Consider the following 27861-nt stretch of genomic DNA (forward strand, 5'->3'; position numbering starts at 1 on the left):
ATTTTGAGCTAAATTTCAGCTAGGGGCTCTGTTGAGCACTGGGGGAGAGACAGCAGTTTATGTGTCCCAGTCCTCTGACTGTGAAAGTCATAAAACCACCAAGGGTGCTGGTGGGGAGTGCAGTGAGTAGCAGAACCTGCTACACCTATAGGCAAGGTAGCTTGCTCTTCCTCCTGCACTTCCCAGAGCACAGGGCGTAGACATGTCCTCGTTTCTGCTCTGCCCAGATGTGGCTCCTCTGAGCCAGTTAGCAATGCCGACAGTCTCAGATGCTCTCTTTTGTACTCCACAATGCTAATAGCCAAAATTGGCTGCCTCCAGCTTTGGGACCCTAGAGGAGGGAATCAAAGGGACTGCTTGCATCCTTTCCTCCCCTCTAGGTCATTCACACAGTGGCAGCCATAATTTGACCGCTCATGTTATTAGTACTTAGAATCTGTAAGAAGTCTGCATATATGCTGTAATTACAGGGTAACACATGACCAGGAAAGCAATAATATATGACCTGATGTATAGAAATGCCCCATATATTGGGCTCAAACCTGTAACTTGCTGAGACCTCTGGCCTTGATCCAGCAAAACACTTGCACACAAACTTAATTTTAAGAATGTGACTCATCCCATTGAAGTCAGTGGGACTCTCGCATGCTTACAGTTAAGCACATGAATAATTTCTTCACTGGAGTATAGCCAGAATGCTCAGCACCGTACAGGATCAGGCCCATTATGAGGCAAAAAGGCCAAGTACCTACCTCCACTTACTGAGTGCAAAGTCAGTAAAAGTTACTTGTGGGACATGTTCAGAAAGCTTGTTAGCCAATCAGATTCCTGTCCTGTCCTATCCAACCTATTTCAAGTGACATGTTTCGTTTTTAAAATGAAATTGCTACAACTGGCACTAGCCACACCGCAATTCTGCAGACATCTTCCAAAGCCAAGTAACTAAGCAAAGAAAACCAGCCCCTTGCAGGTGGCTTGGTGATATTCCAGCAGAAACACACATCTTCTTTGGCAACTGCCAGTGACAAAAGCTGAAAAAAGAAAGTTTGGGAAGTGAAATCTCCACGTATTTATCTACTGGGTGTTCTCTTTTCTGGAAGTCCAGACTATTAGCACTTTACAACAAATAGCTAATAACTACAGTGTGTTAAAAGTTAATGAATTAAAACAAGTATTAAGGAGACACTGTCAAGTTGAAAATCACATTTTGTACCTACTAGTGTTACAAGCAGAACCAAGGACTATGCAGCAGAAAAATATTAGACGGGGGAAAAAATTCTCTTGTTCGGTCTTTTTATTTTCTGCATTTGCCAGAATTCTGGCCCAGATCGTCCAAGGTATTTTAGACACCTAGGGCTGCCAACCCTCCCGGTTTGACTGGGAGTCTCCTGGAATCGAGCTTAATCTCCTGGGGCTATTGAAGCCAATCCAGGAGATTTTAGGATGCTAAAAGTCCGGTGGTGCAGCAGGGTAAGGCAGGCTCCCTACCTGCCCTGGCTCCACGCTGCTCCTGGAAGTGGCCAGCATGTTTGGCAGTGGCTCCTAGGAGTAGGCGCAGCCAGGGGGTCTCTGTGCGCTACTCCTGCGCTGAGCTCCCATTGGTTGGGAATGGGGAACCTCAGCCAATGAGAGCTGTGGGGGCGGTGCTTGCAGGCAGGGGCAGTGTACAGAGCCGCCTGGTGGCCTGTGATTCTAGGAGCTGCTGCCGGACATGCTGCCACTTTTGGGAGCCATCTGAGGTAAGTGCTGCCTGGCCCAAGCCTGCACCCTGAACCTCCTCCTGCATCCCAACCTTCTGCCCCAGCAGTTCCCTGCACCCAAACTCCCTCTCAGAGCCCACACCCCAAACCCCCTGCCCCAGGTCGGAACCCCCTCCCGCCCCCAAACTCCCTCCCAGAGCCTGTACCCGAGTCCCCTCCTGCACCCCAACCCTCTGCCCCAGTCCTGAGCCCCTCCCACTCCCCAAATTCCCTCCCAGAACCTGACCCCCTCTCACACCCCAACCCCCTGCCCCAGGCTCAGCCCAGAGCCCACACCACACTCCAAACCCCTCAGCCCCACCTCCCAGCCCACACACTGTCCCGCACCCCAACCCCCTGCCCCAGCCCGGTGAAAGTGAATGAGAGTGGGAGAGAGCGAGCAATGGAAGGGAGCTGGAGTGAGCGGGGGCTCAGAAAAGGGGCGGAGCAGGGGTTGGGGAAGGGTGTTTGGGTTTGTGCGTTCAGACAGTTGGCAACTCTACTTTCGAGGCTCTGAGCTTTTGTGTATAATTAATCTCATTGTTTCATTGCTATCTCTCTCATGCACTTCTTGAGGAGGGGAGTGGAGGTTACACAAATGCTCTTTCCAAGTCTCTGCAAGATCAGGTTTACTAGTGACAAGCAGCAGGAAAATCTAGGCTGAAACTGAACAGCAGGCGTATGTGTAACACTGACAGACCCCCGTCATTGGCGGGTGGGATCGAACCGGGGGCCTCTGGAGCTTAGTGCATGAGTACTGCATGAGCTAAAAACCAACTGGCTCTTAGCTAAGGCTATAGAGCACACTCATTTTAGCTCTCTCTCTAAGTGGTCTCAGTGCCACTGGATGGGCCAGAACACCACACCCAGAAGGTGAAGTGAAGTGAAGTAAAGATGGAGTGAAGGGAGAGTCTGGAGGAAGGGTGGGCCCAAAAAAGTTTTTATCTCTCTGTCAAAGATACTCATATGGGCCCCCATTACTGTAGTATCTGAGCCCCTCACAAACTTGGTAGTATTGTCTTGAGCCTACAGAAAATACTTTTATAAAACCCAGTAGGGGAGTAGAAAGAAGTCTTAACTTCTTTATTTTTAAGATGCAAACAAAATGCAGGTGATGATACCTAATGGATGCCCCATCAGTCAATTTAAAACAAATTCAAATGTAGAGTGTCCTTTGAAGAGACAAGCCCAAACTCTTAGAAGCCATGGGAATCCCAATTCGAGGCAAAGCAGGCAGGCAGAGTCTCCTGGGTTGAATTCAGCCATTTATGAATGTCTTGTGGTGAAGGTGCTGGACTAGGACTCAGGAGATCTGGGTTAAAATTCTCAGCTCTACCACAGACTGTGTGTGTGACCTTGGACAAGTCACTGCATCTCTTTGTGCTTCAATTCCCCACCTATAAATTGGGGATATTAGTAATTCCTTTTTCCAGATGGGCCTTTACATGCTACTGTGTTACAGATGACAATGGTTGATTGGTTGATGTTTAAGGGTATTTATCTTTCTGTGTGTTCTTTTGTTACACACACGCACACAAAGATAATACATGCGTGCACACACACACACACACACACACACACACACACACACACACACACGCATCCCATTCAAATAAAGTATGTTAAGAGAATATTAAGGGTGCACAGTTAAGCACTCAAAAGCCAGGAAATTGTCTAAGGCAGGGGTGGGCAAACCTTCTGGCCCAAGGGGCCATATCTGGGTATGGAAATTGTATGGCAGGCTACAAATGCTCACGAAATTGGGGGTTGGGGTACGGGAGGGGGTGAGGGCTCCGGCTGGGGGTGCAGGCTCTGGGGTGGGGCCAGAAATGAGGAGTTCAGGGTGTGGGAGGGGGCTCTGGACTGGAACAGGGGGTTGGCATGTGTGTGGGGGCTGTAGGGGTGAGGGCTCTGGCTGGGGGTTCAGGCTCTGGGGTGGGGCTGGGGATGAGGGGGTGGGGTGCAGGAGGGTGCTCCGGGCTGGGACTGAGGGGTTGGGAGGCTGGGAGGGGGGATCAGGGCTGGGGCATGGGGTTGGGGCACGGGAGGGAATCAGGGGTGCAGGCTCCAGGCAGCGCTTACCTCAAGCAGCTCCCAGAAGCAGCAGCATGTTCCCACTCTGGCTCCTACGTGGAGGCGCGATCAGGTGGCTCTGTGCGCTGCCCTGTCCGCAGGTGCCACCCCGCATCTCCCATTGGCCGTGGTTCCTGACCAATGGGAGCTGTGGGGGCAGCCGCAGTGTGCGGAGCCCCCTGGCTGCCCCTACACGTAGGAGCCTCTGACCCTGCTCCCTGGCTGGAGTGCCAGAGCGGGGCAAACCCTGGATGCCGCTCCCCAGAGGGAACGCGACGGCAGGCTTAAAATGTCTGGAGGGTTGGATGCAGCCCCCAGGCCATAGTTTGTCCACCCCGGTCTAAGGTAAGGTTCCATGTACAACCTTAATTTTGCCCCATTGGTAGTTGTCTTAAATTATTTTTTGTCATACTATTTCTCAAATGACACAATCTTATCCATATCTACACTGTGTATATTCAGTATTTACAGGCTGAGAATGTATAGCCTGGTTGAAAGTTTGCAGCCATGTTATACATCCATTAAAAGAATGGGTTATAATGGGAATACTGACAGATCTGGGATGATTTAGTTGGGGATCGGCCCTGCTTTGAGCAGGGGGCTGGACTAGATGACCTCCTGAGGTCCCTTCCAACCCTGATATTCTATGATCTATGCAAACAGCCCCTCATTTGAACATATGCATCACCAAAAGGAAGATCTTAATACCTGCTACTGTTGAAAAAAGCTGGCATCTCCATTATACATATAACAAGAAACTTATTACCGCACAGCTTCCTTCCCTTAGAATGACAGCATGTATTTCCCAGTTGGGAATATCTGATTAACATGATATTCTCCCTCCTCACAAAATCTTTTGCTCTAAGGCTACTGGCCACTGACCATGTAGGGAATACTACCTCTCGGGAAGAATCCTACAGTTTAAAAGCCATGTCCTTTTCACCCTGAGTATAGTAGCTATTCTCTGGAGAGAATCTGAGGTTGGAGGCAGCAAGTGCTTTCATTAGCATCTGCATGTTACACGTCTCAGAAATGAAAATGGCAGCGAGAGGAGGGAGTGTGAGATGCAAGACACAAAACAAAGAGACAGACGGATCCAAAAATAAAATGCATTTGTTAAATTACTTCTCTGGGCAGCCAGCTGTGGCATGGGAGCTGACTTCAGCCCCGGGAAAGTGGCCTTTGAGGCAGGGCTGGACTGACAGGCACAAGCAGCTCAGGCAGTATCTTTTAAGCAGCTCACTGAATTCTACCATAAATCCCCATAATTTACCAGAACTACTTGTCTATATACTTATACCACATGGGTGGCGCTTACTATCTGTGTGATAAAGGGTGGAATTGGGATGAACTTCACATACCATGGACCTCTGACTGCCAGACCCATGCTCTGTCCACTAATTCATCTTCCTAGGACTGTTTCAAATCTCTGAGCAGCTTCAAAGAGATGTTTTTCTTAAACTGACATGCCACAGAAATATTTACTTCCTTCAAAAATATGTGGGATTTCCCACAAAATGATACCGGTCCAACATCTAGGACTGCCCATATTCCATCTGGGATTAGTGACATTTTAAACTCCAATATTTCACGATCATTCTGACTAGAAACATCTGCTGTATCACAGCAGAGAGGAGGAAAACCAGGTTTCCTAATGGTATATAACCTGGCTCACAAGGTTTAAAATAATTATGTAACAAAATTTTAAATCATTTTTAGAAATGTATTAATAATGCATTTTCTCTCCCTCTGTTTTCTGCGCTTATATGACCTCCTCCTTACCACAGTATCTGAGCACCTCACAATCTTTAGTGCATTCATCTTTACAACACACCTGTGAGGTAGGGCAGTGCAATTATCCCCATTTTACAGATGGGGAACTGAGACAGAGAGAGACTAACAGACTTGCCTGAAGTCACAGAGAGTTTGTGGCAGAGAAGGGAACAGGCCTTGGATCTAGCCCCCTAACTGCATATTCACTCCAAAGCATGTACACTTAAGAGTCATAGTGCAAAGACTTTGCAGTTGGCGAGATAGGACACATAATATCAGCAGGGGGCCAAACTGTCTGCCAGCCTTAAGTGGCGCAGTTTCATTAACTTCAATGCAGCTGCACCAATTTACACCCATAGACAACTTGACCCCTGGTGTTTAGCACTTAAAAAAATGTCTACATTAACTGCTCTCTGTAATGCAGCATAAACAAAACAGAAGATAGCGTGGGATGGCGAAAGCATTTACTTGCCCTTGTTTGCGATGATCTACATAATGCACTTCTGGCTTCTCCACTGATAAGTGATAAAGTCAGTCTAATCCCACATCAATTAAACCTTTATTCCTCCTACACCATCAAAAATTTTGTATCTACACAATGGGCCAAATTATGCCTTCAACAAAACTGAGCTGTGATAAGGACAAGGAGGAGGGTCCAGTGTCTGAGCAGCAATGTCAGGAGTCATCATACTGTATAAGAAGTAGCCAGTGTTCCCGCAGTGCAGTCATTCTGGCATGCAGGAGGAGACGAGGTCGTAGCCTTACCCACAGCCAACCCAGAACCACCTTCTCTGCAGCCATGATGTGGCCCTGCACTCTTACCAGAAATGCCCCCTTTTCTGCAGCTGGGTAGTGCTGTTGCCAATGCTAGCTAGCGCAGCTCCACTGCTGGCAGCGATGGTGGGAGCCCTCGAGTAGATAGGGCATCACCATTTTTACCACCATACAGTGCTTTTACCGGCATTACCTCACTTACAACAGAACTAAGATTCTGTCATCATCTCTCTCCCTGTGGAAAGATGAACAGGATGGCTGGGAGTAACAAGTAAAGGTAAAAACAATGGCTACGCAGATGGTGAGCTGTGACTGCAGCTTATTATGCTGATCATAATTGTCTCATTGCTACCATGTACTCTCCTTCTTCTTTATTAATGCTCTAATAAATTGGTTAGTCTCTCAGGTGCCACAAGTACTCCTTTTCTTTTTACGGATACAGACTTAACACGGCTGCTACTCTGAAACCTCTCCTTCTTCTGTTTCTTGTAGCCACCTGTGGTCCCTCTGCTCATACTTAGATTGAGGTCCTGTGGGAAAAAACAGCGTGTGATTGTGTCATTAAAGACTGTATCACAATGCATATGCACAAGGGGGCTAAATTAAGGTTGCACAGGCAACCTTAATCATGGCATTCCACATTAAGTGCTTGACTTTGCAGCCTTAATAATGTTCTTTTTTTTGTATAATTCCTAAAAGCAAACTGAAAAAACCAGAAATTCCATCATCTGGCATCATACTGACACCCACAGGGCTTATCTGCAGAGTTGGAACCTTTAGAACCACTGCACAGACCTCTGCCACTTGAGCTAATGGAGTAACATATGAATAGGAAGTTGTCCTTCATGTGGACCAGCACTAGAGGGGGGATGAGATAGATACTTTGCCAAAGGGTTCCACAGATATTTGCTGACAGCAGGGGAATGGTGAGACTCAGGAATCTTGGGTTCCATTCCAGGCTCTGGAGGGGAGTGTGCTCTAGGCCAGGGACACAGTTCCTTTTGCCCATTCCACACAAACTTGACTGCATTGCTACTTCCCTCCAACCTTTTTCTGTGTCAGTCCTGTTTCTTCCTCACCTCTGGTTTCTTTTCCCAGTCCCGTTATCCTTACCTCCCAATCCCAATCTCCATTCCTCAGGCGTCTCATATCGGTCCCAATCTCCTTGCCCAGCCACTCCTACTCTCCCCCTCTGGGCTTGCTGTCCAAGTCCTAATCTACCCCTCCCCCTCCTGGTCCCAGTATTCTTGCCCAGTCAGTCCCAGTCCCCACTCTCCTGCTCCAATTTGTCCCCAGTCTCCTTGGCCAGCAAGTCCCAGGTTTCATCTCCTGGCTCTTCTTTCAGTTTGTCTCCCCCCTCCTCAACACACACTGGCTTCCAGCCTTAATCTCCCTCCCTTGCTTCTCATCCAGTCTCATTCGTTTCCCCACTCACTTCCCAACCCCTTGTCCCAGTCTCTTTGCTCAAATAGTCCCAATTCTCCCCCTACACCCTCTATCATATGTGTCTTCTCTCCCCAACCGTATTTCCCCCCACTGGTCCCTAGTCCCAGGCACCTTGTCCAACCAGCTCCAGACTCCCCTGCTCACTTCTCTGACTTCCTTCCCCCCAGCACCCAGTCCCAGTCTCTCTCTGCCCTCCCGGCTCCCTGCTGTCATTTCCCAGTGCCCGGCCCCACTCCGGTCTGGAGAAGCTAGAAGCAGCAATTACAGTTGTGACTGTAGCCCTGGGCTGGAACATGCTCAGTCGCTCTGTGGGGATGGCATATGCACAGTTTGATCAGGGCTAGGAGCTGTGAGAAGCTCCAGCACACTGAGGAGAATCTTCAGGGATTTTACTTGTTAAACTCTGGCACGTCTCTACTGAGTGTGTGCAAACTGTGATTTTTCAAAGGCTTGTAACTTGGCCAAATTTGAACTGATTTTCATGGAGACAACAAAAGGCACATCCCTGAGGCAAAGGCTATAATTTCAAGTCCCTGCTCCCATGCAGGGTGCCTCAAAGAAAAAGTCACCAGACTTTTTACCATGGACAAAACAACATATTTTTCCATAGCCTGTTCTCAGAAATGGCTGAATTGTATGGGCTGAAATTTTCCAAAAATATCAGTCTGAGGCAGACACCTGGCATGGAAAATTTCAGCCCAAACAGTTACAGTTTGCCAAAGTTATAAGCAACTGAAAACAGGGTCTTACAACGGGAAATGTTGGGCAACCTTAATCAGAGGTGGTAGTACCAGCCCCACGTATAATAATAATAATTGTGATGAATGAACGGACAAGAATTCCGCTGGGGAAGACCAAGGTTTCCCACCTCAAAGAACTTACGATTTATAGGGAAAAATCTCCACCATGACAAATCCTACACCCCAATCTTTCCATTAGTGCAGACATTTATTCCTATGGTGGAGGGCTGCACAGGGTTTTTTCCTGCATTGATCTAATGATAAGATCAAGGCCCTATTGTCTGGCTTGAAAGCGGTCTTGCCAGTTTATTTTTAGACATATTTAATTTTTTAAGAAGAAAGCTAATATTAGGTGGGGCACAGCTTGCAACCGTCACCAGTTCCTCTGATGGAAATTATAACAACGCACGCAGAGGTCTTTGCTACTAGTTAAAATCTTTACATCTCCAACTTGGTAAAAACAGTCTCTTCTCAGAGAGGGCTAGTGAGAGTGGTTTACATCCAGTGTGTTTCCGGTGTGAAGGGCCAAAAAGAAAATAGTTTGAAAAAGTGCTGCTGTTTTTTTCTTTTACTTTTTGGGAAATTCTTTTAGAAGGGCCTCATCCAAAGCCCACTGAAATCAATGGGAGTCTTCCCATGAATCTCAACGGGCTTTGGATCAGGCCCAGAGTCTCATAAAAATGGGCTGTCTCATTGCATCTCAAGCTTAAGAAGAAAAAAAAAATCCCCCTTTGGCAGGGACTCCTCGTGAGAAATTGTCTGCAGAAAGGAGCTTTTATGGGATTGTGTAAAGGTTGAGCCTCTGTGTCCGTGTGCCAAAACCAGGCTCATAGTGGATATTATAGCCTTAGCTATGGAGTCATATTCGGACATTAAACATACTGCTCAAGTATTTGAGGCTTTACAAGTAGGTCCTCTAGTATGAAATGCTGGACATCAACATTATAAGCAAGAGAAAACTCATAACTAAGAGATTATTGTGAGCTTTGCCTTTATGGGTTTCCCTGAAAACTTGCTTTTTGCATTAAAAAAAGAGGGGGGGGGGGGTCAGGCAGACATGGAAAAGAGCATGAAACAAGTGGTACTGAGTGACTAAGGGCCCAACCCAAAGCCCAGTGAAGTCAATGGAAGCCTTTCCAGTATGCTTAGGCTTTGATCTTAACTTCCCATCCACATATTGCATGAAGGGAAGGGTAGTGATACATCACAAATCAGTGCAGGAGAGCATGTTCACTCTGTTTTTTCTTTTAGCGCCCATGAAAACAAAAGGGACTGATGGCACTGGCTCCACTGCAAGCATAGTATGGTCAGCTCCTCCAAATGACCTCCAGCTGTTCCTCTATAGATTTGGCAAGGAGCTCTGATAATTTGCATCATTTCTGACCAGCAGCCATCCCTTCTATTCCAGCATTGTGCCCTCTTCATCCCCATTGTGGGAACTGAACCAGACCCTCAAACATCATTTGCTGTGCAGTCAGTTGTACTAAGGGAAATGAAAGATCCTTTGATTCAAGGAACTCTCTTCATTTCTGTGTGTGGAAAGAATAAGAGGAAGAACAGTGGAGCAAGATAATGACTGAATATTCTAATTCAAGCATTTTCATCCTGGAACTTGTAATCATGGCAATGCAGAAGCAGCAGCAGCCACCAATGAACATTTCCACCATCTCAGCTCCCAAGTCCAGCAAGCCAGCTTTTTCCTTTTCTCTCTTTGAAAATCACCACCATCTGTGCACTTGTCACAGCTAAAACAGCCTCTTCCTGCTAGCTGGGAGGATCCGAATCTGACTTAATTCAAAAATGTTAAACCTTTCTCTCTTGTTGCGTACCAAGATGACAACAGACATTTGCCAATGAACCAGGTGCTGGTAACTTCACAGGGTTTCCTTTGCTACGGTCGCCATGTTAGGCAGGCTGGTTTTAGAGACAGAAGACCATAACCAACACACAGGAATTTCTTCCGAATTTAGGATGTGGGCTCACCTGTACATGATGCCCCAAAGCTATGAGAACTGTAGTCACATTCTATGCTGCTTTGAGAGGAAGTTAAAGCTGTCACCACATGTGTTGTGTGATTCCAATCAAAAATGTATCCGCTCTCTTTGCAACTGGCAGCAGATTGACAGCACAGCAGCTATAAATGGAAAGAAAGCTCATACATAGTAGCATGAACAGATGCCTATCACTTTTTCTCAGTGCAATACACTGATCACTGTGGCCTAGACCAGCGGTTCCTAGCTTCTGGTATCCTTACCAGTAGTTATACTTCTGGCTTTGGGGCCTGGTATTCTAGGTTCCAGCTCCCAGCCATAATGATGAACCTGCATGGTACGTCCCATTGCCCATCTCCCCTTCACGTTCATAGTTTCTAACCCACAGTGGATCTTGTACTGCTTGAAACTCCAGACTCATAACATCCTTGCTGTTTGGTGCAGCTGAAGTGCCATTACTTATTAGAAAAGACTACTAAATACAGGGTCCAGGGGGCACATCACTTCAGTGTGTGGCCTCCTGGGTCTTTTAATAAGCTATTGGAAAAAGAGGAAAAAATATGAGTTAATTTACCTGCACATAGATAGAGATATAGGAGCAGATTATCATTTAAACTAAGGCAGCGTAAAGGGGCCTTACAGTGGGAATAAATGTAATTACACCCTTTTAAAGGCCATCTTTATAATCATCTTCACGCTGCCAGAGGGCTGTAAATGGGCCTTCGTGTAACTGGGAATAGTGTATGAACTATTGAACTTAATTCCAAACAAGATACTAAATACATCACCGTTACAAGTATTAAATTACAGTACTGTGATAACCAGCATATTAGATTGAGGCCTTAAGGGTGGCATCTGATAAAGCCAGATTGTGAACGAAAGACACAACAAGCCATTGCTCTTGTAAATGATCACAAGTAGGGTTCAGGGGATTGGTGATCATCTAGCTCTCTCTAGTCTTAAAACAGTCTAGTGTCATGGCAGATGTAGCTGCTTACTCAGTTACCTACCAGTATCTACATACCAGCTACAAGCTCAGTAAAATGTGCGATTTTAAGCTTTCTGAACTGCCAGTTTCAGCACCCAAAATGTACATTTTTCACTGCACTCTACCAACACAATCTCTGGAATAAATCAGTTTACCAAGGTATTACAGAGGACAGGGAGATGCAGTGACAAGCACCTGGCTACACATAAAGCCTTCTAATCCACTAGGAGTATCATCATCTCAGCATAATTCCATCCCCCAGCCTTATTTAAGCAATAAAACATGACAAGGGGGTGTGAATCATGCTGGGATAATGCCATATTGAACCACATGTCCTGTGTGAATCCTAGGAGCTGCATCAAAATGCACATGTGACATACATGCTTGCTTTGCCAAGCCATACAACCTTTATAAAATCAGATACCATTAAATCAGAGAGATTCAAGCTGTTGCATCTGACAAACTGCCTATATAAAATATATATCTTACTATGTGCCCCTTGTTTTGTTTTTTAACCTTCTCTCCCTTTTTATATCCTCCATTTTCCCTTCAATATTTTGATGCCTCTGTTCTTCAGCCTTTCAGTGACCTTTTAACATTTTCAGTTCATTTTATTCTCTAAAAGTCTCTCTCTCTCAAAGAGGTTTTTCCTCTTCGGATTTGACCTTTCCCCTCCACATCTATTTTTGCCTTCGCTGTTTCTTCTCTTCTCTGTTCCAGTCTCTCTCCACCACTATTTATCCATTTCTCACCACTTTCTTTGATTCCCTATCCTCCCCAAATGCAGGTGAGATGATAACCCTATGTAACAGCCATGCCTTTGGCTGTACAGCATATATACATCCGGAAGTGCTGTAGCTGAGAAACTATTGGTGGCATGTCCTATGGCTGACCTACCCACAGAGGCAATGGGAACATTGTCAGGTGTTAAAAATACTAAAGCCTACTTCTCGTCTCTTGGGTAGTATTGTGTAAGTGGTACTGTTTTTGCTTTACTGACTTTCATATCGAGTATCTCAGATATTTTACAAGATCCATTGTCCTTTTCTTTAAAAAGCACCATAAAGTGCTGATACTTTTTGTTTCTATCTTTTCATATTGTGTAGCGGAAATTGCTATTTGGCTAGAACACTCTTGTGGCTGAACTGCACAGAAAGTTCATGTATCTATCTATATGTAAAGGCTTCCTTCAACTTTAAAAAAAATTTGTTATCACACCCACATCCACAGCCCCTGTATATAAATGTCCTTGCAGTATTCAGAGGAGTCACTTACTCTGGCAGATTTCTCTTGTGAGCATTTTGCTGCTGTTCAGAACACTGCTACTGTAGTGTGCAGGTAAGGGGAAGGGGGAGGGCACATAGTTATTAAAGAAAGATACTGACAGATATGGTATTTTTCTGCAATATCCTGGACAAGCCTTTTTGAATTAAGTTTAAGTATTTTAGGAGTTCATTGTATTAAAAATGCAAAATGGTTACGTATTATTGTTGGATTGTGTGTAGTATCTCTACGGGTGAGACATGACTAATGAAGACCCTGGGAAATATTATGAACCTCACAATCTATTTGAAACAATGTGCCAGAAAAGAATGAACTGTTATAGTTAAGTGGCTTTGTCATAAATATAAAGGGAAGGGTAAACACCTTTAAAATCCCTCCTGGCCAGAGGAAAAACCCTTTCACCTGTAAAGGGTTAAGAAGCTAGGATAACCTCGCTGGCACCTGACGAAAATGACCAATGAGGAGACAAGATACTTTCAAAGCTGGAGGGGGGAAACAAAGGCTCGCTCTGTCTGTGTGATGCTTTTGCTGGGAACAGGAAAAGGAATGGAGTCTTAGAACTTAGTAAGTAATCTAGCTAGATGTATGCTAGATTCTGTTTTGTTTAAATGGCTGATAAAATAGCTGTGCTGAATGGAGTGTAGATTCCTGTTTTTGTGTCTTTTTGTAACTTAAGGTTTTGCCTAGAGGGATTCTCTATGTTTTGAATCTGATTACCCTGTAAAGTATTTACCATCCTGATTTTACAGAGGTGATTCTTTTATTTTTTTCTTCAATTAAAATTCTTCTTTTAAGAATCTGATTGCTTTTTCATTGTTCTTAAGATCCAAGGGTTTGGGTCTGTGTTCACCTATGCAAATTGGTGAGGATTATTATCAAGCCTTCCCCAGGAAAGGGGGTGTAGGGTTTGGGGAGGATTTTGGGGGGAAAGATGTTTCCAAGCGGGCTCTTTCCCAGTTATATATTTGTTAGACGCTTGATGGTGGCAGCAAAAAAGTCCAAGGGCAAAAGGTAAAATAGTTTGTACCTTGGGGAAGTTTTAACCTAAGCTGGTAAAAATAAGCTTAGGGGGTTTTCATGCAGGTCCCCACATCTGTACCCTAGAGTTCAGAGTCAGGAAGGAACCTTCAAAGGCTTTCTTAGGAAATCTCTAGGGGGAGGTATATGCAAATGTAAGCCCTCTGGTTATGCAAGAACTCAGACTTTTGAAGCTTTGCCCTGAGGAGGGGACCTTTGTCTGCGCTGATCACCTGTTACATGAGGACAAGATCAGAGGCCAGGTGGTATAAAGGAGTGACTCTCAGATTCATGAGAGTGCTGAGCCAAGGTGGTTATGAACTTGTAAGCACAGAAAAAAACCCTGGTGGAGTTTGAGGGACTGACTCCTACCAGATTCTTGGTTGGAGTTGGGGTGATCGCTGGTAAGCTTATTAGCATGCACGTAGCTTCTTGTATTGTTTTCAATATGTTTTCTCTGTTATGCTCTTATCTTAAGAATAAATGTGCTTGCTTAGGAAGGGCTGTGTGATAACTTACATCTCTGGGCAACTAGGCTGTTTATAACCGCTGAGGGGAAAGCAAAGCGGGCCTGTTTAGGCAGTCGGACTTGCTGGGGAACTCACAGTATAGGCAGGGAGCTGTGCAGCCTGAAAAAACCCTGGTCAGGAGGGAGAGACACATGGGTTTTCACCCGAGAGAGGTAACGGTTTGAAAGCCTAGAGTATTGCCATTGCTGGACCACAGAAGAGGAATACAGGGGCAGTTGCCCTGAACTGTGACAGAACCCTCCTGTAGTCTCCCAGCATAACTGTACATTCATGGGTTAACTCATTGTATACCATGCAGTAGACATGTAAAAGGTAGATTTTTGACTTTCAAACCCAGCATTCTTGATGTTTTCATTTCTTCTTCATTATTTGCATTACAGAAACACCTAGTGGCTCCACCTGACACCAGGGCCCCACTGTGCTGGGCACTGTATAAACACATTGTAAGAGACAGTTCTTTGGCCCAGAGATCTTAGTCCGAAGGGTGGGATTGTCAAAAGTTCCGAATGGAGTTTTGAGCACCAGTCCCGTTGATTTTTAACTTGTGCTTCTAAATCTCTTAGAAACTTTTGACAATCCCACCCTAAATAGAAAAGGCAGCCAAAGAGTGGGAGAAAGGCAGGATTATCACCCCCATTTTACTGACAGGAACTAGAGCAGAGTGAGAATGAATGATGTACCCCAAGTCAGATATGATGTTACGGGAACTGCAGGGAACTGCACCCACATTTCCTGAGTCCCAGCCCAGTCTCTTAACCACAAACCAGCCTTCCAATCATCTGCATTGTCTCTGTGTTAAAAGACACCCCCAGGCTTCCCACTTACATTTTCACTGTTGACATCTGCCTCACTGGGGCAGCCAAAGAGCTCCCGCCTCAGCAGGTTCCCATCGTATTCTAGGAATGTCAGGTAGAGGTTGCGGAAAAATTCCACATGCTTGTTTTTCACTCGCAGCTTCTTTGGCGAGTTCCAGTGAATCACCTGGTCGGGAAAACAAAAAGGGAACAATCCTGTTGTCAGCATGCAGCCTTTATACATCTTTAATATCCTTCCCTCTTTGCAAAAATATCCTCCCCTCTTTCTGCCTTTTCCCTGGGAAGGTTTTGTGGTGTAGTCCATAAGTAATGGCATGCACTGTACAGATTCTATGCTTTTTATATCTTCCATACAATGTATTGCATGTATATGTGTATGTGTCTCCTTACACTTTGTGATGCAACACTGCATGCATATTGGCAGGGCTGGAGTCACGGACCAGTTATGTTTTAGATGTTGGTGAGGGGAGAAGTCTGATGGAGAAAAAGTTGCGGCTATAAAATTTGGTCTGGGATTTCCCAGTGACTGTCTCAGCTGATGAAAATTATTCACTGTCTAGTGTCAGACAGCCTCTTCACTCATTGGGAATTAAAGAGAAAGATCCTCAAATTAATTTTTGTTTCTCTTTACCCACCCCTCTGCCCCTCCAAACAGACTGAATCTGATCCAAAAAGATGCATTAGCTGACAATGCTTCATGTAGGGTAACCATATTTCCCAAAGGGAAAATGGGACATCCCCAGTCGCTCACCTGAGCGTGCCTCCCTCCCCCAAGTGAGGCTGTTGCCAGTCACTGGAACCCTGCCAGCCCCCCGCATGCTGCAATGCTGCCTCCTTGCCCCCACCCAGCCCTACCTCCCCCTGTGCGGGCTGGCATCTCTGCTCACCCCCACACACATGTTCCTCCACACCATACCCCACTTTTTTTTTTTTTTTTTTTTTTTTTTTTTAACAAAAATGGGCATTTTTCCCATTGTTCTTGCCAACTGATCAAGTCGTCAAAAGAAAAAGGGACAAAAGCCCAATTTTGAAAAAAAAAAAAAAAAAAAGTTGGGATGGCCGGGACAGGGCTTAGAAAAGGGACTGTCCTGTCCAAAACGGGACCTATGGTCACCTTAGCTTCATGTGAACTTGGCTGAACTTTGTTGTGTTGCATGGCAACACTTTTTAACTCCAAGTGCCAGCAGGTATTTAGCCATTACTAGAGGGTGATGACTCCCTTGCTGGCCTAGGTTTAACTGTGCCCCAGACATAAAGGGTCTGATTCTCATTTATGTTAAGGCCACTTCACACCGCTCTGTCAGCGTAACTGAGAATAAAGCCCAAAGAAAACAGCAGGAGTGGAGCCAGAAGTGGATTGCAGGAATTATTTCATTTGATGGAGGTTGTATTTTAGCCGTAAACATGAAAGCTTTGTATTCAATTTTTTTCTGTGACTTCCAAAGGGATTAACCCTCCTCCCCCTTTTGGGAGTACTTCCAAATGGGGATTTCTGGAGGTCCTGTGTACCCATTAAAGTAATGACATGAAGGTGTGGTGTCCCTCATAGTCGGCTGCAACAGACTTCAGTGGGTGCCATCTGCTAACCTAGCAGTGGCTGCTGCATCTCTCCACTGTAAACATTGTTCTAACAACCCTCTTTTCTGATATGGAAACCTTTATTCCTTCCCTGGCCATTGATATGAAACCAATCAAAGTTTCAGAGGACCAAATACGCTGTGATGTAAATTCAAGTTGTGAAAAATAAGATCACCTTTAGAAATAAGCAAATCACTGTTTCCAATTAAAGAAACACTTCAAATAAAAATAATGAAGTATCTACATACTGTATGATCCAGGGAGACCACTTGGAGCAAAGATATTGCTCTAAGAATTATTCTTAGGCAGTTTTGCTTTTTGTTGGTGTTGTTTGCCTTTTTGTATATTCTCAGTGTCTAGTTTAACTCTGAAATAACATCTTCTATGGTATGCAATGAGAAGTGCACATTGTATAGAAACAAATGGGAGCTTCAACCAGCATTGCTGGGATCTAAAACAGATTGAAAGCCATACAAGATTTACTCCAACAAAAGAGGATCTTGAAGACTCCCTGCTTTAAAAAGGGCTTTACTGGTTTCATGCCATTGTGTTTAACTGCAGCAGAGGGCACTGCAAAAAACAAGTCTGAATCCTACCTCAGGGGAAGCAGACAAATATAACACCACAAACAAGGGACTGAAGGAAATCTAAGGGGCTGCTAAACAGTTTTAAGGGGTTCTAGCAGTTTTGTCGAACAAGCATGGAATGCGAATTGTTCATCTGCTGATAACTTGGACTGCTTTAGGATGAGATCCAAGAACAGAGAGATTGGAAAAGTGCAAGAAAAATGCCTACCAATTAAATCTTTTCTGTGCTACTCCCACAGTCAGGATGATTTCCTTCCTGCATTCCCCCTGCGTATTGTGTCTCCTGCCTGAGCACCTCAAATCCTCATCTTGGGGATCTGAACCATTCAAATCGTTAATGAGAATAAACCAAATTTCTGTGTATAGGACTGGCTCCCATCCCCACAGGGCTTTCCCATCATCACACACTATGTCACATTGCAGCAGAATACTAGTGTCCTGATGCCTCTATTCTACTACGTGGGTGATGATGTCAAATCAAGACAACTGTAGATGCCAACTCTGAGTCTCCTTGCTGCTGCAATTGAAAAGTTATTGCGTCTCCAAAAGCTGGTAAGTGTCAACGATCTGGTGGTCATGATCTAATCAGATTTGAAATGCGTGTCAAGATTGTGTATGTGTACAGATGTCAAGGCTGCCTGGAGTGAGCTGAAGAAAGATGAATGGAATTGATTATCGTCCAGAAAACCTGAATTTTTATTAAGAAGGACAAGCAGATTTCAACTGGTCAGAGGACAGAAAGAAACAATGTAACCAAGTCAAGGACACTAGAAAAAGCATAAAACAGATCTATTAAAGGTGAGGGGCTATTTTAAAAAGGAGCGTAATTAATGAAACTCCCTGAAATACCTGAAAATACAAAAGGATAGCAAGCTTCACAAGACACTAAGCATCTTAACCACCAGCATCAATTCCTAATATACACAGAAGACAATATTGTATGTTTTTTTCTAAGTGCCAAGCCCACAAATTCATCATGGGCTCAGACTGAAGCTGGATTGTTTCCGTCTTGTGCACCATCACCAACAGCAAAGATTCTACAGCCCAAAGATACCAGTGTAACCTTACATGGGTTGGAACAGGCATCACTGAGGGAATAATATGAAGACGATAGGGTTGAATAGATATAGCTGAAGCCATAATGGGGCTATGAGAACCTTTGTTACTGGGGATGATGCATGATATGGTAACAACTCAATTTGACTGTTAAGAGTTTAAGGATGATTTGGTGGATAGGGCACTTAGAAATGAAAAATAAATCTTTACGTGCAAGCTGAGCAATTCTGAACTGGAGATTAGAAAGAGACAATGAATGTAGAACCCAAAAATGTCATTTTTGCTGTGCCCCTTTTCCAGGACTGAACCATACTTTAATATTGTGTTCGCTTTCTTTTTTCTTTTTTACCCTTTCTTTTAATTTCCTAGCATTTTAAAAGAAATTGTGAAAAGAGAGAGCTTCAATTTCCAGGACTTTGAAGCTCTGCTGGTGTGGAAAACCATGCAGCTAGAGCATGTAAATTCCACTACCTGGAACTGCTTGGTTAGACACCACATAAACACGGGCATCCTTGACTAAGGCCTCCTAAGAATTAAGGAAAATATACCTCTTAATCTTTATTTAGCAATTTATGTCCTAAAAGATCTGATCTTAGAATTCCACACCTATTTAACTCCTGATTAATCACCATTAAGCAACTTGGCACTATCTAAATTTCTACTAATACCATCCCACTTAATCAGCATCCTTTACCACTCACTGAAATTAGGCTCAATCAGTTCCCTGGAATACAACCAAATATATTGTGCTCAAGTGAAGCAGAGTACATTGTAATGATAGTTTACCTTTATACCACATCTTTCGTCCCAAACCACTTGGCCTGTTATACACTTGGCACACCATGAAAATGCATTTAACTTTGAGACGGAAGATAGCAGAAAATGCTCTATAGCAGTGGAGGAAGGATATGTAGCATAATGATGCAAGCACAGACTCCTACTTTTACAACCCTGGCTCTAACATCCACACAGACATCAGAGCTGCAGTTTTTAAGGTATGGCCTGAAAATTCACACAGTTAACTGAATGGAACTTAATTAAAGACAAAGTTCTGTGCAACCTTTCCTAGGTTTCAAGTTGTTGCAAGTTGCATCATTTGCTCCAGGGAGACTCAATATTTCAAACCTGATGTTTAGAGCACATAGCCATACCCTCCAGCAGAACACTGTATCTCTGGGTACCTTCTTAAGGCTTCAGAGTGGTGATCAGTGAGTTTCTTCAATACAGTCATTTGTAGCGTTCTAATGTTGAATTTAGTTGTAGTGTCCAGGAAGTTGATGCTGGGGTTGGAGTGTTCTACAGAGAGTTTGATGGAGGGCAGTGATTGTTGAAATTGTGGTGGAAATCTCTGAGAGAGTTTAGGTCTTCTGTCCAAAGGATGAAAATATCATTGATGTATCTCAGGTATATTGTTGATTTTGTGGTGCATTTTTCAGAAATTCTTCCTTGAGATGGCTCATGAAGAGGCTGGTGTATTGGGAGCTACCTTAGTACCTATGGCTGTTCCCACATTTTGGGGAAAGTGTTTGCTGTTAAATGTGAAGTTGTTGTGGTTGAGGATGAAATGGATGAGTTTGGTGCTGTGTTTTGTGTGGATAGCCGAGTGTTGTCCATTCTCTTGTAGGTATTTGAGGCAGGAACCAGTGCCGTCATGGTGAGGAATGTCGGTGTATAGGGAGGTGACATCCATGGTGGCAAGGATGGGATTCTGGGGAATGTTGTTAATGTTGTGGAGTTTGCAAAGGAAATTGCTAGTGTCTTGGAGGAAGCTGGCACTTTGTATGATGAATCATGTAAGGATATGCGATAGGACCCTCAGTGGCCGGGCAAGCTAGTGGCTAGATCGTTGGTTCGGGGGGCTGTAGCCAGGAGGGAACGGGGGAGCGACCCAAAAAAAAGGCGCCACCCGCTGCGGCACTGTTACTCACCCAGCGGCACTCTGGCGGCAGGCCCTCACTCGCTCCGGGTGTCTTCGGCGGCACTTAAGGTCCCACCACCGAGGTGCCACCGAAGACCCAGAGCGCCGCCAGGTGAGTAAAAGTGCCGCAGCGGGTGGCACCATTTTTTTGGATCGCTCCCCCTGTTCCCTCAACAGGGGAAAATTTAAAAGGCGCCAAGAAATTGACAAGGTGCCACTTGTGCTCAGTGGGGGAGCGGCTGCTGCCCCGCTGCCCCCCCTTGCTGTGCCACTGGCTGTAGGAGAACCTGACCGCCCCCTTCTCCCACAGGTCCTGGCCCAGGGTCCTGTGTTGCTCAACCCCTAAACAGGGGAGATGGATCCCTGTTTTCCTGGCTTGCTCCCTATGCAAGTCCTTTTAGTTTGGGACATGGCCCTGCTAGTCAGCCCCTGACTGAACCAGGCTCTCTTCTTTTCTCCCCCCTCCAGGCCTGGCACTGGTTGCAGGTATAACAGGGCGGGACTAGCTGAACCCACAGGTGTTCTTTAACCCCTGCTGTGCTGGGCTGCAGTCTCTCTGCTCCTTCACAGGATGGTTTCTATGAGTTCTGATATTCCTTCAGTAAGAATGACAAGGCCAGATATGGTGGATCTGCCTGGGTTCCCTTGTTTGTGTATCTTGGGGTGCATGTAGAAGGTCCCTGGGGTGGGTTGATGGGGAATGAGGTTATAGAGTTTCTCTTGGAGTTGTCTGGGTAAGGATTTGATTGTATCCATGGACTTAACAGAGAAACTGCTTTCATGGATCATTACAACAATCTGTAATATACACTGCCTGCTGACAGTTAATCGTCCGCTTCAAACCCCTTTTGCATAACAATCTAACCCTTATTACCCACTTCATCTCAACTGACCTGCTACATGTTACTCCTTATGCTGAACTATCTGTCACAACTTGTATTTAGCTCAGACACTCTGATTTCTTTCCCCAGACCTGAAGAACTCTGTGCAGTTTGAAAGCTATGTATCTTCCACAAGTTGGTCCAATAAAAGATTTTATCATATCTACTTTGCCTCTCTCATATCTTAGGATCAACATGACTGCAACAACACTGCAAATAATAATTTAGCAAATTCCCAGTCTTTTTACCATGACTGAATTACCAGAATCCTTGTGTGTAAACAGAAGTTGAATCATTGACAATCAGCCTTCTTCTCATGCTTGACTCATTCATTAAGGTCACAGTTCATTGTCAGAGACATTACAATTGTTTACTTTCTTTCATAGGATCTCTGTTGCCATTTGGTCTTTGCCTATGGTTGCCAGGTACCCGGTTTTGGACCGGACTTTCCGGCTGAAAAGGGGACCTAGCAGTGTCCGGTCAGATGTGCTGACCGGACACCAAAAGTCTGGTTACCGCGGGGTCAGGGGAGGTGCCGGGTCATTAACCCGCACCAGCTCCTGCTCAGACGAGGCTGCCTCCTACCTACAGGCAGGTTCCTTGTCAGACTGCAACAGCTTCCATCCCAGCCCTGGAGCAGAGGAAGCCCAGCTGGGGTGGGAGGGAAGTGGAGACGATCCAGCGAGTGACACTGAGAGGGGGGAAGAGGAGTGAGCGACAGGGGCAGGGCCTTGAGGGGAAGAGGCAGAGAAGGGGGTGGGTCCTCAGAGGAAGAGGTGGAGCCTTGAAGGAAGAGGCTGGGAGGGGCAGGGCTCGGGGGTCCAGTTACCAGCAATTAGAAACGTGGCAACCCTACCTTTGCCAGACCACAGTAACTGAAATTTCTTCACAGACAAGAACATACCTTTGGCCAAAAGGGAAAAGAAAACATAGGTTCCCATCCAGCAAGAAACTCTGCATGCAGGCTGTGCCCCACTGATTTCAGGGATCAGGACCATTGAGTATATATGTACCTCCAGCATAATAAGCTATTATCTATACAGTGTGAGTAGCAGTGCTTCAGCACTTTTTGCCTGATGTACTGTGCCCCTCTTACGACTTCTGTAAGAATGGCTCACATTGACCATTTTGAGCCAGATCCTAGCTGGTATAAATTGGGATAGCTAATTTCAACAGCCACCAAAAATCTGGGCCTCTCCAATTTAAAAGAATAAAAATTGCTAAAGAAGATATTAAGGCAACTTAGGAGGAAAATGCACAGAGAAAAATAATGATTAGAATTCTATGCAGTTGATAGGATATATGCAAGAGCTTCCACCTTCATAAAGCATGCTGACCACATTGTGCTTCCATTATTCAGGGCTGTGAACAGAGCGGCAGAGAAGTATATACATACTTGAATAGCAGCTAACTATGAAGCGTCCCTAAGTTTATTTGACATAATGTTGTATGTAATGATGACAAGTCCTAATGGACTTTTTTAGAGTAGCAGCCGTGTTAGTCTGCATTCGCAAAAAGAAAAGGAGTACTTGTGGCACCTTAGAGACTAACCAATTTATTTGAGCATAAATAAATAAATAAAATAAATAACAAATACATTGGTTAGTCTCTAAGGTGCCACAAGTCCTCCTTTCCTATGGACTTTGAGACCAGATGGAATTAAACTGGTGTATTTTCTGCTTGACGGGGAAAAATGCAGTTTCACTTGACTTGAATAATACTAAAGCCTGGACCAGCTTTAGTCTGGAATTTAAATCTCTTCCACTATTTCCTTTTTCCCCAAGACATCCTTCTTAATCCTCCAGCACCAACTTTATAATTCATCTTTCTCTCTCCCCTGGAGGCCTCTACTACCTTATTTTTTACTCCAGTCTTATTCACCATGAAATACAGGATGTGCCAAATATATAGTGTTGTACCATTTATATCAAATGTCATGGAAACTGACTAATTTACAGATTTAAAAAATATGCCTTCAAACTCATGTTAAATATGTCTGCTGCACGGTTCATGTAAAGACCACATACTGACACAGCTCGCATTTTGTTAGAAACTAGAATCTCACTAAATGCCATAATGCTAATCAACAAATTGAAAAATGCTCACAAAAATAAAATAAAATAACCCCAATCCTGTGGTCTCACATTATGGATCAGTTCCTCAGCTTGTGCACATTGGCACAGCTTCACAGAAGTCAATGGAGCTATGCCTATCTACATAAGCTGAGGCACTGACCCAATAACTCAATAAAGATTTATGCCCCTGATTTAGTAAAGTACTTAAGGTCATACCTGATTTTAGGCTTCTAAGCATGGGCATAGTTTGGGGGCAGGTGCAGGGAGGGTATTGCCTACTCCCCAAACAGAGGCAAGGTGTGTGGGGGGGTGTCACATGGGGTCACGTGCCACTCCCCCCCGCATTTCTGCAAATGCTAAGCTGCCCTGCAGGGCTTGCTTTGCTTGGCCTGCCCGGGAGGGGGCTCTGACCTTCCCACGCTGCACCTCCTTCCCCACACCCTCCCTGGCATGTTTCAGTTCAAGGGGAGCAGAGAAGGCGGTGGGATGGAGCAGCTGTTCTCCTGCGCTTGGGTCCCTACCTTGGCAGCTGGACACTGCCTCCTTGGTCCCAGTGCCTGCCTGTTTCCTGTATAATGGTGAGTGCCTGAGGGGGGGGCCTCGAGGGGGGCCGGGCAATGTGGTGCTAGGGGAAGGAGGGTGTGTGGAAGAAAAAGGGATGGGATGGGGGGAAGCAAGAGCCTGGCACGTGGTGTCCCCTCGGTGGTGGCAGCAGCCCCTGCAGGGAGGCGGCCCCAGCAGCACCAGAGCAGTGACATCGCTGCAGCAGCTGGTGCTGGAGTGTCGGCCAGCAGCAGCTGGGGCTCCCCAGTTAAGCAAGCATATCTGCCCCCCAGCACCGGCAGCCCAAGTACCCTCAAGGCCGGGGGAGAGAGCCAGTGAGCCAAGAGGACTGGCTTCAGCGTTCACATGCGTATGCGTGCATGTGCACACGTGCATGCTTTGCCCCTCTCCCCAAATACAGCAGTCACACAACGCCTATGCTTGTAAGTATAACTGACGCTGGAGGGACTACTCCTGGGGATAAAAATTAGGCAAGTACTAAAGTACGGTGCTGGGTTAAGGGCTAACCCAAAGGTGCTTGAATTAGATTCTTCTGTATCTAAGGCTTCATTACTTTTTACAAAATATTACAGTAATTTTAGTAGCATACTATGAAATACAATAATAAATAACTGAGACTAAATGACATTAGTCAACATAAATTTGGTAATCCACAATGGGTGTCTCAGATACTTACGTGAATTAATGTTACTTTATTCTATTGTATATGGAAGATACAAGAAGATTTTTCCACAAGAGGGGCATTTTGACAGAATTCTTCCTTTAAAACCATTTTTGCTTCTACTCCAAGATCTCCTTTTTTGTTCTGATCCTGGCAATCACTCCTATACATTGTTCTTACCAGAAGTGTAAAGGAACCAGAATGTTCACCAGCACTTTATAACAGGACAGAGTGCAATGACACTATGAATCCCTGCTGCTTGGGTCCTGCCTATACATGAACAGTAAAATGCTTACTGAGTGCATTAATTTTTCAGCAACCCTCTAGATCACTCCACCTACATTTGTGATGTAACTCCATCAAAAAATCACATGTTTCTGGTCCCTTTTTGGATGCATGTAACTTTTGGAATCAGGGTTTCCAAAGTGATTACTTACATTTATGAATCGAAAATTTGCTGTTTCTATGAGCACTCCTACCAGAAAATTCATTTGATAGAACATTCAGAGAGAGCAAACACAAAGATGGGCTCAGCCAAAATGAACTTGTTTTAACATTTGAAAAAAACAATCAGAAAAATTGTTTGCAATATTCGAACAGTTCTAACTGTGATTAGTCTGTAATGACAATGATTGCCTACTGCTGCCTAGGTAGGCTGTATACTAGCCCTTGTAGAATAATTTCCAGTATTTGGCGCCTGCCGGCCAGGCTGTTGCTGAGCTGAGCGCTCCGACCGGAGGGGGGCGGGGGGGGCGGGATATGGAGGAGAAACGGGGCTAGGGGTGTGAAGGGGCAAAGCAGGGAGAGGACAGTGAGAGGGGGAGCACATAAAGGGCTGATGGGTGGGCAGTAAAGGTGACACATAATCAGTCACTGCCTGGCACCTGCCTGCACTCACCAGCCATCACAGATCGAAGCGCGCAGCCAGGGCCGGTTGGAAACGGGACGGGGACAGGGCCCTGCTGGCCGAGAGCTGGCATGCAGTGGGAGCTGCGCTGACGGACCAGCAGGGGGAGTGGCTGGCCTCGCGCACTGCATCTTTGCCCGCCACCAGCCTTGCACACCCACCCCCATCATTGGCCACTGGACCCCCCCACCCCACTCACTGCCGCTGGGCGGGCGGCTGGCGACCAGGGATCTGGCCAGCACCAGGACCCGCCAGTACTGATGGCGGGGGAGACAGAAAATACGGGACAATTTACTCATTTTTAAGAAAAAGTCGGGACACCTGCAGGAGGGCTTAAATTCGGGACTGTCCCTTTAAAAACGGGATATCTGGTCACCCTATCACTAGACCCACTAAATTGATCCCTGCTGCATCGATTGCAGCAGCATCAGTCTCCCCACAGTGAAGTCACCTATCGATTTCCTCTTCTACACTCTATTTCATCACAGTGAAAAATGTGTTACTGAGTATTCTATTGATATTGTAGCGTTACTTTTTTTGTGCTATATCCTGTTATCCTTACTTGGTTTCTACTCAGTCCTTACTCAGGGGAAGTCTTAGCGAAGTCAGTAGGAGTTTGCCAGAGTAAAGAGCTGGTAAATGCTGAGTAAGAACTGCCTAATGTCCTTAGGAGTTGGTCCCCCATACACTATAGAAACAAAGAAATGTGGGCCCAAAGAGGAGGTCAAGAGTTCATCTAGTTCACCCTCCCTCCCCCGCCACCTCCCGCGCTGATGAGACAGTTCAGTTCAGGGTTACGCCATCCTTCTGCTCTTCTTTGTGAAACTCTCCATATCAAACAATTCTGTTTAAAAACTCTTGCAGCATGCTCAGAATACAAGGGTGATATCATTCCCTGTTCAGGAGTAGTAAAGTACTGACACAGCAGTGAGAGCTGCAGGTCAAGCTTAAGTACACTGCAGAGACATAGTGTGTGTGGGTAAGGAGGTGGTGCAGCATCTGTCTGCACCCAGCTTAGCTCTAGGCAGTGTTATCCATCTTCCATTTTCACGATTACAAACATGCAGACCAAAACAAAAGCACATTTGTTCCCTCAGCTTTTACTGCACAAAGAATGCACACAGGCCATCCCTTATGCTTCATCTCTCTGCCACTGTGGGAACTTCCATTTTATCTCCCAAAACACAAGCAAGACCCAAGTCATTGGGTTGCGGCTGTAGCTAAACATACCTTTAGGTCAGACACATCCCTATAGCACTGTTCAGAACGGGTGTGGTCAGACAGCTGCACATTCCAGAAACATGGAAGCTGGTAGACAAGGAACGGGTTCTGCTTGATGACTGCATTGAAGATATCCTGGCAGACAAAAAACAGAAAAACAATCAGGTACACCATTTCAGCAGACAGATGATCAATCACATCTCTCTGAACTGACTCTCTTCAGTCCTTTGCTCAGAGAGCAAGTGAGAGGGAGAATAGGGAGTTATTACATTAAGCTGTCAGCTCTGCAAACCTAGCTTCACAATTCTGCTTTGGTTAAAGGTGCTGGAACCCCAAGGGCCGACTTGTAAGTCTGAACTAGAGGAAAACAGACTCTTTTTCAAGCAGAATGCAAGCAGACTGCACCTGGGTTTTCAAAACAAGTATTTTGTATCACTGGCCAAAACTGTTTTTTCTCCATCATGGGGAGTACTATGTGGCAGATGGTGAACTGCCTGCTGTTCCTAAGTACAGCATCAATTTTCAATAAAAGAAAGAAGAGCGATCCTGGCAGTTACTGTCCCTTATGATGAACTACCAGTAGGAGTATTAGTTATTATTTTATATTGCTCGCAAGTGCTCTAAGTGTTTCACAGAAAACACATGTGAGACAGGGCTACAAAACAGTTTACAGTGTAAGTGCCACTATGATCTGCTCTTATGAAGTCTTGCAGTGGGAGGGGAAAAATGGTCTTTGTGCTTAAGATACTAGAGCAGGGGTCGGCAACCTTTCAGAACTGGTGTGCCGAGTCTTCATTTATTCACTTTAATTTAAGGTTTCGCGTGCCAGTAATACATTTTAACATTTTTAGAAGCTCTCTCTCTATAAGTCTATATATTATATAACTAAACTATTGTTGTATGTAAAGTAAACAAGGTTTTCAAAATGTTTAAGAAGCTTCATTTAAAATTAAATTAAAATGCTGATCTTACGTTGCTGGCCCGCTTAGCCCTCTGCCAGCCTGGGGTTCCATTCACCTAGGCCGGCAATGGGCTGAGCGGGGCCTGCGGCCAGGACCCTGGGTGGCAAGGGGCTGGCAGCCAGAACCCCAGACCAGCAGCGGGCTGAGTGGGGCCGGCGACCGGGACCCCAGACTAGCAGTGGGCTGAGCGGCTCAGCCCGCTGCCCGTCTGGGGTTCCGTCCGCCGGCTCCTGCCAGCCAGGGTCCCGGCTGCCAGCCCCGCTCAGCCCACTGCCGGTCTG

The 27861-nt window shown here is 45.5% G+C and overlaps 1 protein-coding gene across 4 annotated transcripts in view; it reads right to left on the bottom strand.

The window, feature by feature from the left end:
• Positions 1–27861, bottom strand: part of LARGE1 (LARGE xylosyl- and glucuronyltransferase 1) — a 375539-nt gene that overhangs the window by 45683 nt on the left and 301995 nt on the right. For all 4 annotated transcript variants that reach the window (XM_043542469.1, XM_043542463.1, XM_043542466.1 and 1 more), the window contains 2 exons: positions 26628–26753; positions 15181–15336 (listed from right to left, as the gene is read on the bottom strand). In XM_043542469.1, the coding sequence (XP_043398404.1) occupies positions 15181–15336; positions 26628–26753 (282 nt within the window). The remainder of the gene's footprint in view (positions 1–15180; positions 15337–26627; positions 26754–27861) is intronic.

The sequence above is a fragment of the Chelonia mydas genome, chromosome 1 (genome assembly GCF_015237465.2).
Source record: "Chelonia mydas isolate rCheMyd1 chromosome 1, rCheMyd1.pri.v2, whole genome shotgun sequence".
NCBI classification, from domain to species: Eukaryota; Metazoa; Chordata; order Testudines; family Cheloniidae; genus Chelonia; species Chelonia mydas.